Source organism: Rhinopithecus bieti, unplaced genomic scaffold (assembly GCF_001698545.2).
Source record: "Rhinopithecus bieti isolate Rb0 unplaced genomic scaffold, ASM169854v2 scaffold_14454, whole genome shotgun sequence".
NCBI lineage: Eukaryota > Metazoa > Chordata > Mammalia > Primates > Cercopithecidae > Rhinopithecus > Rhinopithecus bieti.
The window spans coordinates 2,304,744-2,319,869 of record NW_016808228.1 but is presented as its reverse complement, the minus strand read 5'-3'; the positions used below and the strand labels follow the sequence as shown (position 1 = coordinate 2,319,869).

Genomic DNA, 15,126 nt, shown 5'->3' with positions numbered 1-15,126 from the left:
CGGGCGGATCACGAGGTCAGGATATTGAGACCATCCTGGCTAACACGGTGAAACCCCGTCTCTACTAAAAATACAAAAATGTAGCCGGGCGTGATGGCACATGCCTGTAGTCTCAGTTACTCAGGAGGCTGAGGCAGGAGAATCGCTTGAACCCGGGAGGTGAAAGTTGCAGCGAGCCGAGATTGTGCCACTGCACTCCAGCCTTGGTGACAGAGCAAGACTCTGTCTCAAAAAAAAAAAAAAAAAAAAAAAAAAAAAAAAAAAAAAAAAAAAAAAAAAAAAAAAAAAAAAAAAAGCAAATGAGCCAAGAGTAGCATTACAGTAAGTACAGAATAAAGTGGGAAAGTTCCAGACACAGGGAAGAGGAGAGTTTTCATTGGAGATCTTGTGGCATGTAAGTTTCACAGGGCGTAGGATCCTAGAAAATATGGGTTGTTTGGTCGTCATCACAAAAGTCTTTTCTTCCCACAAAAATAGCAAGATTTGTGAAAGAATTAAAGGAGACCAAAGAGATAAGTAAAGAAAGGCAGAAACTCCCTAAGAATGAGTAGCAGTCATTAGCATCTGTAGAGACTGGAAGTGGTGGTGTCAGCCGCATTGGCTGGGCAGTGGCTGGGCAGCAGACTGAAACAGGAGCCGTGGCCGTGGTTGGATTGCCCTTCCCACCTGGACTAGCTTGGCTCCCATTCATCTTTAGAGACTAGATCACACAGCCCTCATCAGGGAAGCCTACCCTGACCAGCCTGTGTCCAAACTAGATGAGGACCCTTGCTCTTATAGCTCATATTATTTTCCTTTGTAATATTACTATAGCTTGTGATTATATTCCTTGTGGTTATTTGGTTTCTGTCTGCTTTTCCCACTTGTCTCCAAGCTCCATGAGGGCAGCATCCACATCTGTGTTGTTAACCATGTGCAGTGACTGGCACATAGTAGACAGTTAATACATATTTTTGTGTGAATGGAGATGAGAAGCAATGGTGAGGACAGTGGCTGAAGCCAGAAAAGTGAGTCATAGACTCCATGACTATCAAAGATAATCAGGGCAGTCACAAAAAAGGCCAATTATTAACTAATTCTGAGCCACATGAACTTCAGCACCACAGTCCCTTAGGAGAAGTACTTTGTTATGCTGAAAGCATTGCCCAGCGTGGTTCAGTAGCCTGGAGGGCATCAACATAGTTGTTAAATGCCAGCCAAGGCATTCTCGTGTCCCATGTTGTTAGCAGCACGGTACGATAACTGAAGAAGCCAAAAATACAAAGTGTGGCTTTGAAAATATACATAATCAAAAGATCACAAAGATTGCTACATTGATCAGCCATTTAAAATACCTAGATTTACTTGTTCACCAAGAATCCTACGTAGCTGAGGTTTTCCTGTTGTTTTATTTGCTTTCTCTGTGTGTAAATCATGCTTCTCCCATGAGGTTGTTGTTGTTGAAAGCCATAGATTATCTCAAATTATGTTGGTATCATCTTAGTGTTTTGTATAAACATTGTTTCTTGACTACATTCTTTGTTACAATGATCCAGTAATGACTGCTTTTTTTTCTTTTTCATTTCAGCATGTCTTCAAATTGGAGCAAGAAGAATATATGAAGGAACAAATTCCGTGGACACTCATAGATTTTTATGATAATCAGCCTTGTATTAATCTTATAGAATCAAAACTAGGCATTCTAGATTTACTGGATGAGGAATGCAAGGCAAGTATGATTTCCTGGGGTACTTGGTTTATCAAAATAGATGTATCAAGGTCAGAAGGTAAGGGGTTCAAAGAGAGATTCATTAGCATATCATGGAATGCCATTGTGGTGACAAGTAGGAATTATGCTTTCATTCCAAAGGGACACTAGACCCCAAGAGTTCTAATTACAGGTGAAAATAGGAGAATTTCCCTCCTCTTTTCAGCCGATTCTAAATTACATGAAAAATTGACACTAGATACTACCAGTTTTAGCCACTTTTGTTATTAATTTGTTTATATTTAGTACTTTTTGTTCGGCGATAGAATTTATTTAAAGAAATGCAAGAAACTGTGCAGAAGATATTTTGAATAATAGTTCTAAATAGTTATAATTGTAAAACTAACTAGTTGTTCCATATTACTGACATATTTGACAGGGATGGAGTTGTATCTTTAATATTTAAAGGTGCAGCATGTTGGAAAAAAGTATTAGATCCCCAGCTTTACCACTGAGTGATCTTAGGCAAATCTATTCTTTCTCTTTATTTCTCTTTAGTTTATATGCAGTAGGTTACAGTTTAGCACAGGTGTACCCTCCTAAGCACCCAGACTTCCTACAACATTAAGGATGCATGTAACGAAAAGGTTCTCAGCCTCACTTGAGATTTAAAAAAATGCAAACCAAAGCAAAAATGGTACACCACTCTTTACCCATCCAGTAGGCAAATTTAGACTTGATAACTTTCATTTGATAATACTAAATGAATATTGCATATATACTCATGATGAAAAGCATGAATTCATTCAACATACTTTATAGGATATTTGACAACATTTATCATAATTTTAACTACATACCCTTGACCCAGGAATGGAACTGCTGGGAATTCCACCTTTGATTATACTTGCAAAAGTATCCAAGGTATATACATGTAAGAAGAAAACTGTGGCAGTTGTCATAATAATAACAAACAAATCAGTAACAACCTAGTAGCCATAAATAATGCAGAGAATGCTATTGTTGCGAAGCTGAAAACAATGCAAGGAGTGTGTAAAATTATCCTATTCACATACATGCCTTCAAAGAGACTTAAGAAGGCCAGGCATGGTGGGCTCACATCTGTAATCCCAGCACTTTGAGAGGCTGAGGTGGGTGGATATTTGAGTTCAGGAGTTTGAGACCAGCCTGGGCAATATGGTGAAACCCCGTCTACAAAATAATACAAAAAATTAGCTGGGCATGGTGGTGTGCACCTGTAGTCCCAGCTACTTGGGAGACTGAGGCAGGATAATCACTTGAGCTTTGGAGGCAGAGGTTGCAGTAAGCCCAGATTGTGCCGTTGCACTCCAGTCTGGGTGACAAGAGTGAAACTGTCAAAAAAAAAAAAAGAGGGGAAGAAATAATTAAGTTGGAGGAAATGGCAAGAGGAGACTACTCTCCATTTTATATCTTTCTGAATTATAGAAATGTTTCACTGTGTACAAATGTTACCTTTATTTGGAAGAATTTTTTTTAATTTTTAATTTTGTGGGTACCTAGTTGGTGTATATGTTTATGGGGGTACATAAGATATTTTGGTATGAGCATGCAATGTATGATAATCACATCATGGAAAATCGGGCATCCATCCCCTCAAGCATTCATCTTTTGTGTTACAAACAATCCAATTATACTCTTATTCTTAAATGTATAATTAAATTATTATCAAATACTAGGACTTATTCATTCTAATTTTTTTGTATCTATTAGCCATCCCCCGTCTTCCTGCTACCCTTCCCAGCCTCTGGTAACCATCTTTCTATTCTTTATATTCATGGGTTTAGTTGCTTTAATTTTTAGATCCCACAAATAGATGAGAATATGTAATGTTTGTCTTTCTGTTTAAAAGAATTTTGAAAACATATATAATAGCCCTGATATTTCATGGGAAGCTTTTTTTTTTTTTTTTTTTGAGACGGAATTTCGCTTTTGTCGCCCAGGCTGGAGTACAATGGTGTGACCTCTGCTCACTGCAACATCCTTCTCCCAGGTTCAAGGGATTCTCCTGCCTCAATCTTCTGAGTAGCTGGGATTACAGGTGCCCGTCACCATGCCTGGCTAATTTTTTGTATTTTTAGTAGAGATGGGGTTTCACCATTCTGGTCAGGCTGGTCTCAAACTCCTGACCTCAGGTGATTCACCCACCTTGGCCTCCCAAAGTGCTGAGATTACAGGCTTGAGCCACCATGCCCGGCCAGCTTTTATTGTTTAAAAAACAACAACAGCAGCAAATTTGTTTCATGATTTTTCTTATAGGCAGATTGAACTGCCCCAAGATTGGGCTGGGTTGCCCATGAGAAGGTCTCAGTCATAGTATTCATTAGTAATTGGTTTTTGGCCTCTAACAATGAAATGTGGAAGGAATGAACTCCTAAACTGAATTGTAAAAGCTCTTAGGTAAAGCCAAAAAAAAAAGATCTTTTGACAGCTGATGCATTAGAAGAATCACAGTATTTACCTTGTTTTCTTTCTTCCTTTTTCCCATGAATATAGATGCCTAAAGGCACAGATGACACCTGGGCCCAAAAATTGTACAACACACATTTGAACAAATGTACACTCTTTGAAAAGCCTCGTCTGTCAAACAAAGCTTTCATCATCCAACATTTTGCTGACAAAGTAAGGAAGCTTTGTATCATTTTTTCTTTTTGAATTCTTAAATGTGGAAAAATATCAATAGTCAGGAGTATCTTTTTTTTTCTTTGCTGATGTTTGCATTCTTCAGGGCTCAAGGGACGACAATCTTTAGTGTTGACATGTTGATTTTCTCTTCCTTTAACCTACATTGAGTTATTTGTGAAATAAGTATGGGTCTATAATTCTGAAATCCAGGAAACTCTGTAAACTAAGTTTTTTTTTTTATAACTCATTTAGCTAAACCTGATCTCTGATCTGAATTAACATGAGATTATTTATAGTCTGTCTTTATCACAGTTAGGCTGGATATTTACATATTTCACAGTAGAAATATGAATATGTTTTGTTATAGATCATTGCCTTCCATTTTGCTGGAAATATGAAAAAATGGTGCATGTACATACTACATCTTAAATGCCTGAAAAATTCTGAGTCCTAAAGCATAGCTTATCTCAAGGGTTTCAGAATAGCAATTGTGGACTTTTGTCACCCTCTGCGATTGATTCACTGGGTCCCTTCTAATAAGGCATACTGTCTTACTGCTTCACAAGTTCCATAGTGTACTTAGCAAATCACAAGCAATGAGAGTAATTTATATTTCAAGGAGACTGTGGTGTAGGCTTTGGGGTAAGTTTCACAGGGTCTCCTTTAGGGATTGAGGGCTTTCTAAGTCTGCCCTAATTCCATCTAGAAGCCTTGAGATGACCCTAGGGCCACCTAAAGGTTTTATCTTGCAAGCTTTGACCCTCTTGAATGGCAGACAACTGAAGTTGCTGGAGTTTTGGAAAAGAAATAGTCCCTTCTCAAGTAGTCCCACTTTACCAAATCATGCAATATTTCCCCAGCCTTCACCTTCATCCATCAGCAGCTTTTCACCTCTGTCCCCATCGGACCCTCGTTTGTTCCTTCTGATTCTCTCTCCTGTTGTAATCTCTTCTAAGAGGAAACACCCCTGCTTGATGGTGACTTAGGTTGGAAGGAGATACAAGGAGTCAGCCTTGGAAGAGCTCTCTGGCCAGCATGGGAGAAGAGGATCTGCTTATGAATCTGCTCACCCACTAACTGAGAGGATCTTTTAGATCACAGTTACTTAGCACTACCACTGTTTCCTAGGAAAAACAATATTTGAGGAGTTTTATTCTAGAGTTAACATGCTTCTTACCAGGAATGGCCCTGGTTTCTTAGAAAAGACTGATAATACCCATTTGCTGAGAGCTGATCGTATAGCCTGAGACTAATAAATATTCTTGTTATTGATGATTATAATATCTATTCAAAAGTTTTATCAGTTAAGGAGATTTTTCCATGTGTTTTCAGGTGGAATACCAGTGTGAAGGATTTCTCGAAAAGAATAAAGACACTGTTTTTGAAGAACAAATTAAAGTTCTTAAATCAAGCAAGGTAACTATGGATAGGCTTACTCTAATCCAGGAGGTATTCAAAGCATTAGATTTTAATAATAAAATTATTTTTTTAACAAAATCAGTTTCAGTTTTTAATTTACCAAATATATAAGACTTAGTATGTTAGTCAAAGTTATTTAGCTGCATGTCAGGTCCTGTTCTAAATGTATTAAAAATGCTAACTCATCTAATGACTCTCATTTTATGGATGAGACACCTGAGACACAGAGACTTCATGGCTAGTGAGTTTTCAAGCCAAATTAAAATCCAGGCTGTCTTGCTGAGTCTGTGCTTTTAACTCCTGTGCAATGTTTCTTTCAGTTTTTTGTGAAATTATTGCCTCCACAGTGGTTCTAGACTGTGTTGTGCCTTGGTGAGAGGCCATGAGAGAAAACAGTCTTTCTGCCCTGTCAGTTTGAAGGGAGGTGCTAGAAACATGCCCTTACACACTCCATCAAGATGGAGACTGATCACTGGATCATCACTGAGTGCAGTTCCAGGTGTGGCCCAAAGCACTTTGAAATTATTTTTCTTAGGCATAGGTACTAGAGACACTGTTTTCTAGAGGGAAAAGAATGTTCCAGATGGTAAGAGCTATGATGGCTACATTGTATTGATGATTAGGTTGATCCCCTCCTCCATCCCTTGACCTTCCATCTGGAAAGAATGGGGAGGGGAGCATGGCTCATGTTCATCCCACAGAGAGCAGAGCAGGAAGCCAGTTACTTAGATCAGCAAAACGAATATTCAGGTATTCAGCTAAAAATAAAAAATTTTCCTGTGAATTCTTCTAGATTACAGACTGGCAGTCTTTGTTTTTCTATTTTATTCTAAGAGAATCCTTTTAACTTCAGTGGAATAGTATATGAATATTTTGACTGTTGTTTTAGAATAAAACCTTTACTATCTATTATTTTGATAATATAAAGATTACATAAAGACCAAATCCCAGTTTTAACCTTCAGAAAATAATAAGGTGAGACCAGGTGTGGTAGCTCATGCCTGTAATCCCAGCACTTTGGGAGGCCGAGGCAGGCAGGCTGCTTGAGCACAGGAGTATAAGATCATCCTGAGCAACATGGCAAAACCCCATCTCTACAAAAAAATACAAAAATTAGCTGGGCATGGTGGTGTATGGCTGTAGTTTCAGCTACTTGGGAAGCTGAGTGGGAGAATCACTTGAGCCTGGGAGGTTGAGGCTGCAGTGAGCCGTAATTGTGCCACTGTACTCCAGCCTGGGAGACAGTGAGACTCTGTCTCCAAAAAAAAAAAAAAAAAAAAAGGTTAAAGTGTCTAATAGTCACTGGGCATTAATTGTTTATAGTTTACAGGATTGATATGTAAGAGAAAATTCCCACAATGCCAGTCTCTAAGTATTATTCAGTTAAATATCTTTATTGATTTGATTTATAAATAATGATAAAATTCTAGTTTTATTACTTTGTCAAAGTAATTTAGCTGAAACAGAACATTCACAGGTTTTCATCTGATTCTTCTTGTTGTTGTTGTTTTGAGACAGTGTCTCACTGTCACCCAGGCTGGAGGGCAGTGATGTGATGATCATAGGACTCACTGCAGCCTCGACCTCCCCGGCTCAGGTGATCCTTCCACATCAGCCTCCCAAGTAGCTGGGACTACAGGTGCATGCCACCATGCCTGGCTAATTTTTTGTCAAGATGGGGTTTCACCATGTTGTCCAGGCTGGTCTTGAACTCCTGGTCTTAAGGGAACTACCCACCTTGGCCTCCCAAAGTGCTGGGATTACAGGCATGAGCCACCGCACCTGGCCAGGTTCTCATTCTTAAGGCATCCTTGATCAGTTGTCTTTATTCTGATTTAGTTTTCTAATTGGCTTTTGAGTCCTTAGTCGTCATAAAGTGGGTATGCGTTCTGACAAATCATTTGCAGTGACCACCAGTCTGTGTAACATTGTTGCCATTGAAGTGGGGACAGTGTGTGACTTACCTAACATAGCTTGGAGGCTTCCTCTGCTCCTGGTCTTTGCTGAAACCCAATCTAGGGGTATGAACTTCATAATTTCACTGCACCTGATAGAAGCCAGTATCACATAGTGTAAATGTGTTCTCTTGAAAGTACTAATTTTAGAAGATTAATATCTGTGTTATGTGTTTTGAGTAGAATTATTTTTGTGGTAATACAGTGTAGAGTATGTTTGTGTATTTATGTGTTTTGTCTTTTTTTTCCTGTAGCCTCTAGCTTACAACTTGAAAAGGAATATATATATATATATATGGAATTATAAACTTATCAGAAGGTGCCTTATTTGATATTTTTCCACCATAAAGAAATCTTCCATTGCCACATCTAATATCAGGAAGCATATAAATAAATTGCAACTTGACTAAATACCACTAAATTTCAGTTCTACCAAGTACCATTAAAATGAGTTTTAACCCTCTACTTTCTGTATAGCTGATTAATAAGGGGAAGCACAGTTCATCTACTGAGTTTATGCCTCAGAGCTCTCATCTATAAAATAGAATCATGATAGCATCTAATTTATGGAATTGTTATGAAGATTAAATGGGTTGTATTAAGGTTAATAGATAAATAATTGTAGTTGCAAATATAGCTTGACTAATTAGAAGAACTGGTTTTATTTATATGGGATGTGGCACTGTTGTAAAGGTATGTACATACATCAAGATGTTCCTTTGGATTCGTTTGAAGTCTCTTTTTTTCCATAAAATTTCTCCCAACCGTATTGACTAGTATCATCTACCTACTTATTGAGTACCAGATCTTATAATAGTCTTTCACATTGCTAACCTGATAGAACACAAAATTGATTACAGGAATTGTTTGTTGAAGTTATAAATCCCTCGAAAACAAATATCAAATGTATAGGATATGGGTAGGGTTTTAAACTTTTTTTTCTGTAACCCAAATTATATTCCAAAAATTATTAGTCATAACTTTTAAAACCTTCTAATATTGTAGAATTTGTTTATGACCCTTTCCTGCTGAGATTTTCGATGATGTTTTTGAGTTAGTGCTCAGCACTTAAGTAGGCAGGCAAATAAAGCAGGTGAGTAAACACTTGATAAATAACATACAAACTTGGACTAGTGTTTTTCTCCACCTGATGCTAAAACAGTTTGTGGAAATGAAGTAATAAGGCTTTCAATTACTATTTTTCCCATAAAACAATTATAATTCAAGCCCATTAATATGTTTAAATTTGTCATTTCTTGTGGATTAGGTTTTCAAGTCCGGGTGCAGTAGTTCTGATTTTGCTTTCCCCCAGACACGGTTGTAGAATTATTGCATTTTTCCATGTTTTTTTTTATAGCTTTTACCTCACCTTCCTCTCATATTCTTGGCTCTTATCATAGATAGTGACTCTTTCTGGAGTGTGACTCTGACGGTGATTACTTAAGGAAGGGAATCTCTGTAATATTTATTTTGTGAAGGTTTACGTTCAAGTTTGGTTTAGAATGTAATTTCCTTATACTGTTTCTGACTTAGTTTAAGATGCTACCAGAACTATTTCAAGATGATGAGAAGGCCATCAGTCCAACCTCAGCCACCTCCTCAGGGCGCACACCCCTTATGCGCACTCCTGCAAAGCCCACCAAAGGCAGACCAGGCCAGATGGCCAAAGAGCACAAGAAAACGGTGGGGCATCAGGTGAGTTCAGGGAGCTGCTGCCAGGCTCCTTCCTTTCTGGCTCATCTAAACCTCAGATCTTCCCTCTTCAGCCTCCCAAGTGGGATCCTCAGTTGAGGAGAGCCTAGAACTTTGACTGTGATATCATACGACACTGTCCACTAAAACTCTTCTCCACCCAGTTTTAGACCTGTGACTGCATAAACCTTTCCCTGAATAATTTTCTCTACAGTTTAATTCTTCTAGTGCATGTCATCTCTCTCAGACCACCCCATCTTTGCTTAGTTTTCTGTTTGTTTTGTCTCTGTATTTGTATGGTGCCTCAGTCAGCTCCTTCAGAACAGGGCCCTCACCTTTCTTTGATGTCTTATGTTCTCTGAGAGTGGGAAATGTTACATACATGCTTAGTGCCTGAACAGGGAGTAGGGCTTTGAATGGAGGCTGAGTGCTCCTCAGCTTGCTCTCCTGTGCATGTGACCCTGTGCCTGGTGTAGATAGGAACAGGGCCTGACCCAGGTCCACAGCCTCCAGTCCTGATCCTAGGTCCCTAATTTTAACTCCTCTCTGCCTATCCTTTGTCATTCTCTCACTCATTACCTATACTCTTTTAAGTCATCTGCTACGTTTTCCAGTATCTTCCATCAAAATTCCCACTTTATGTGATTAAATGGCCTTAAAGCAAGGTTATATTGTTAGTTACATATGACAGCTCATAACAGATTTCTGTAGCTTCCTGTGGGGAAAAGGAGTGGGAGTATAGGAATCTATATTTAGTAGAGTAAGCATGAAAATGGTAGAATTTAGGCAAATTTTAACCAAAAGCCCTAGCATTCTTGTTTTGTGACAGCTCCTCTTCTGAAGATGGGTCAAGTTTATAAGTGGCAGAGTTATCTCCATTAGTGTCATAGGAAGAGAATTTCCCATGGTTTTACCTCATCTTTGACTTTGGACAAATCCTTGATACCCGCTTCTGCTCCTTTTCATGCAGTTCAGAAACTCCCTGCACCTGCTTATGGAAACACTCAATGCCACTACCCCTCACTATGTGCGCTGTATCAAGCCTAATGACTTCAAGTTCCCATTCACGTAAGTATTTCTGAACTACCCAATGAAAAGTACATATCTTGTAAGAAGTGCCAAATCAACCAAGCAAACCAATATTTTCCTTACATTTTTATAAGGAAAAAAATACTGGGGTAAGTCTTCATGTCTTGTAGAGGGAAACCATTACTCAGTAGATTATTTTTTCAGTTTTTGTCCCTTTTGAGAATGTGAGAATAAATTATCAGCCTTCTGAAGATTTGAAAAGTTGATGTCAACCAAGCATTCTGGTTCTGTTTTCTGTTTTGAATTTTCTTCAATTGATCTCTCTGGGATTTTTGTTGATTTGGGCATCAGGTGGAACCAGCACTGGCTAGGACAAGGCTGTTTGGCAAATGCTTACCTGCTGCTTCTCCACTGTTGAAATCATCAAAGGGTGTCTGTTTTTACCAGCACCTCCTCCTGCTTCAGATAACATGCGTGAAGGGAGAACCAATCTTTCTGGAGATTTGTTTTTACAAAACAGAAATATTTTTCTAATTTTATGTATTTATTTATTTATTTTGAGATAGAGTTTCGCTCTTCTTGCCCTGGCTGGAGTACAATAGTGTGATCTTGGCTTACCACAACCTCCGCCTCCCAGGTTCAAGCAAGTCTCCTGCCTCAGCCTCCTGAGTAGCTGGGATTACAGACATGCACCACCACACCCAGCTAATTTTGTATTTTTAGTGGAGATGGAGTTTTATCATCTTGGCCAGGCTGGTCTTGAACTCCTGACTTCATGATCTGCCCCCCTCGGCCTCCCAAAGTGCTAGGATTACAGGCGTGAGCCACCATGCCCAGCCTATTTTTCTAATTTTAAAAGTAATACATGTACATTGTAAAGACAGTTTTCAGGAAATACAGAATAGTATAAAAATAAATGAAAAAGCATCCATCAACCGGGTGCAGTGGCTCACACCTGTAATCCCAGCACTTGGGGAGGCCGAGGTAGGTGGATCACTTGAGGTCAGGAGTTCAAAACCAGGCTGGCCAACATGGTGAAACCCTGTCTCTACTAAAAGTACAAAAATTAGCTGGGCATGGTGGCAGGCACCTGTAATCCCAGCTACTCAGGAGGCTGAGGTAGGAGAATCACTTGAACCCAGGAGACGGAGGTTGCAGTGAGCCAAGATTGCACCACTGCACTCTAGCCTGGGGGACAAGAGCGAGACTTCATCTCAAAAAAAAAAAAAGAGAAAAGAAAAGCATCCATCATACCCAGGGAGATAACTGGTATTAACTATCATACATTGTTCTTGATTAACCACCTTCCCTTCCCTCCATGCTTCGTGTGTGTGTGTGTGTGTGTGTGAGAGAGAGAGAGAGAGAGACACACACACACACACACACACACACACACAAAAGGAGGGGCCTTGTGCTATGATTGCTGTTTAGTCTTTACTTTTAATAGATTGTGAACACCTTCCCTTTTGGTAAATAAAAATCACATAATCGTAATGACTACAGAGTATCCCATTGTATAGACATAGTATCATTTATTTAAATTAGTTCCTACTGTTGGCCATTTAAGTTGTTCCAACAATGCTGTAATAAACATCCTGTGCCAAACATCTTTGTGTATTTGTCTGATTATCTCATTGGAATAATGTGATTCTAGAACTGGAATTTGTAGGTCAAAGACCAGGCACACTTAAAAAGGTTGTAATAGCTCCCACCCCCCACCCCCTCCACAGTGTATGAGTACGCTTTTCCCTACCCCTGTGCCAGTCCTACTGTCTGGAGATTCTGCCTTAGACTGAAGGGCAGTTCTGAAGGACTGCCATCTTTCTCTCTGCTTCATCACCAAGAAGTCCTTCATGGAAGAAGTGGGAAGCAGGAAGAAGCTGCTACACTTGGGCCTCTGTCCTGGACAGCCCTCAGGACCATGACCTTTTATCAACCAACCCCATCTTCCACCACCAACGGAACACCTGAGAAGATAGCACAGGGGAGGCCTAGATGGATCGCTCAGAGCTTAACTATGGAAGTCACAGGAGCAATCATTTGGCCGAAGGGAAACCTTAATACTTCCTCTTCAGTGCCACTTTAGCTTGAGGATGCCATTTGCCTAGAGTGAAATAAATACAAAATGTAATACAAAATAAAAATCTTGTTCATTGATGTGGACGCTAGGTTTAGAACAGTAGGAATTTTTAAAAAAATATAACTGAATGAGGCATATTTAATTTGTGCTTCCTGTTAGAGAAATCTCCAGGGTTGACCAGTCTTTATTCCAGGGGAGCTCTGTGTACTGATCTAATGACTTCTGAGACCTTCTTGTCAGGCCATGCCATGAAATGAGTATGGGCAAAGTACAAAGGAGCATTGTGTTGTTGTTGCTGCTGCTGTTGTTTTTTAGACGGAGTCTCGCTGTGTCGCCCAGGCTGGAGTGCAATGGCGCGGCCTCGGCTCACTGCAACCTTCACTTCCCAGGTTCAAATGATTCTCTTGCCTCAGCCTCTGGAGTAGCTGGGATTACAGGTGCCCGCCACCATGCCTGGCTAATTTTTGTATTTTTCGTAGAGACAGGGTTTCACCATGTTGGCTAGGCTGGTCTCAAACTGCTGACCTCATGATCCGCCCACCTCAGCCTCCTAAAGTGCTGGGATTACAGGAGTGAGCCACTGCACCTGGCTGTGTTGTGTTGTTTTAAATGTGCTCAGTGGACTTTCTTGTTGTTGTTGTTGTTGCTGTCGTTGTTGAGACAAAGTCTCACTCTGTCGCCCAGACTGGAGTGCAGTGGCGCGATCTTGGCTCACTGCAACCTCCACCTCCCGAGTTCAAGTGATTCTCCAGCCTCAGCCTCCCGAGTAGCTGGGATTACAGGTGTGTGCCACCATGCTCGGCTAATTTTTCTGTTTTTAGTAGAGACTGGGTTTCTCCATGTTGGCCAGGCTGTTCTCGAACTCCTGACCTCAGGTGATCTACCCTCCTGGGTCTCCCGAAATTCTGGGATTACAGATGTGAGCCACCACACCCAGCAAACTCTTATAATGGAGTTTGTGTTATAAGTTGCAGGTAATGTTTACAGCTATTTTTACTGCTGTAAAATACTGTCTCCTCTCCATTCTCTCATAGTTTTCCATTTTAATCACTGCTCCGACTTCTGAATGCTTTCTTTTCTGATTTATCCATTTGGCTCTTACAAAATAATTTGCACCCTGACTGAGGAGAGTAATTTGTGGCCACCAGCTAGGTTCTTTGTGGATTAATGGCTTTGATTTTTATGTGTAGGTTTGATGAGAAGAGGGCAGTGCAGCAGCTGAGAGCTTGCGGTGTCCTGGAAACCATCAGAATCAGTGCGGCTGGTTTCCCCTCACGGTGAGCCTGGCATTTTTCAGATGTAAGGGGTCCTAATGGGAGAAGATCCTAGTTCTTTAAGTAAACTCAGATGGTTTTCTTTTAATAGGTGGACTTACCAAGAATTTTTCAGCCGCTACCGTGTCCTAATGAAGCAGAAAGATGTGCTTAGTGACAGAAAGCAAACATGCAAGAATGTGTTAGAGAAACTGATACTGGTAAGAAAGATTTCACTTACAGTCATCTGAGCAGAAGGCCTAGTGGTTCTGACCTTGGAGAGCCCCAGGAACTTTTGTATAAGATTTTCCTAATCCAGGTCATTTCAGGGTAGGATCCGAAAGGGGCACGCTACTGTGTTTAGGATGCTGGAACTAGTGAGGATGATGGTCCACTGTCAGGAGGCAGAGCTGTGAGGCCTGGACCCACACTTGAGACACATTCTTCTTAGACAGTTTGATTATTATTAGTAAAAATGTACCTAGTACTTACTTCTGGAAGACACCAGGCCAAATGCTGTGTGATTAAGAAAAAATAAGTCTTGTTCTCAGGTAATATAGTCTCACTTGGAAAGTAATACTTTTTGAAGACGAGTATAATATTTAACCATAGTGTCTATATCAAATGCTGAATGAGTGGAACAAGAAATCGGGATGACAAAGCGACGTCTAACTACGAGAAGGAGAGATTTCATGAAAGAGGTGTGTTTTGAGTCAGGCCCTGAGAATGGGTAAGGTTATGCGAAAATGGAAGGAGAATATTATAAGAGGGAGTAAAAAGCAAGGTAAGCATAGGGTTTGCTCCGAAAACAGTTTTTTGCAGTGTGAGATTTGTGTATGAGACAGTAGAGAAATGGTTAGGAAATGTAGGTTGGTGTTACAGAGAGTCTTGCAGGCCAGGCTAAAGAGTTCTGCAACTTTCCTGGGACCTGGAATGCTTGTTAAAATACAGATGTCTGGGCTCCGCCATCAGAATTTCTGATTCAGTAGGTCTGAGGTGGGCGCAAGAATTTGCATTTCCCGGGTGATACCGATGCTGTCTGAGGACTACATTTTGAGAACTACTGATCTTGATCTTAGAGAATTAAAGATTCATGAAAGGTTTTTAAAAAAATATTTTCACTTGGTTAACACTAGCCTAGATGGAGTACCTCACTTTGAGCTAATTGATCATAATTACTAGCTGCGAACTAAATGTAATGCCCCTTTGTTGTTAATAATACTTTTCCTTGAAAGAGCTAAGTTCACTTCCTCAATAATGCTTTTTTTTTTTTTTTTTTTTTTTTTTTTTTAAAATGGCGTTTTTTGGTTTTACCAATTCCCATTTTTTTTTTTTTTTTTTTTTTTT

The 15,126-nt window shown here is 39.8% G+C and overlaps 1 protein-coding gene across 1 annotated transcript in view; it reads left to right on the top strand.

Annotated features, from left to right (window-relative positions):
* Nucleotides 1-15,126, top strand: part of MYO5A (myosin VA) — a 228,597-nt gene that overhangs the window by 137,737 nt on the left and 75,734 nt on the right. Inside the window, 7 exon segments of the mRNA XM_017885963.1 lie at nucleotides 1,568-1,708; nucleotides 4,223-4,348; nucleotides 5,684-5,767; nucleotides 9,259-9,420; nucleotides 10,388-10,485; nucleotides 13,717-13,803; nucleotides 13,892-14,000. Coding sequence (XP_017741452.1) covers nucleotides 1,568-1,708; nucleotides 4,223-4,348; nucleotides 5,684-5,767; nucleotides 9,259-9,420; nucleotides 10,388-10,485; nucleotides 13,717-13,803; nucleotides 13,892-14,000 — 807 coding nt within the window.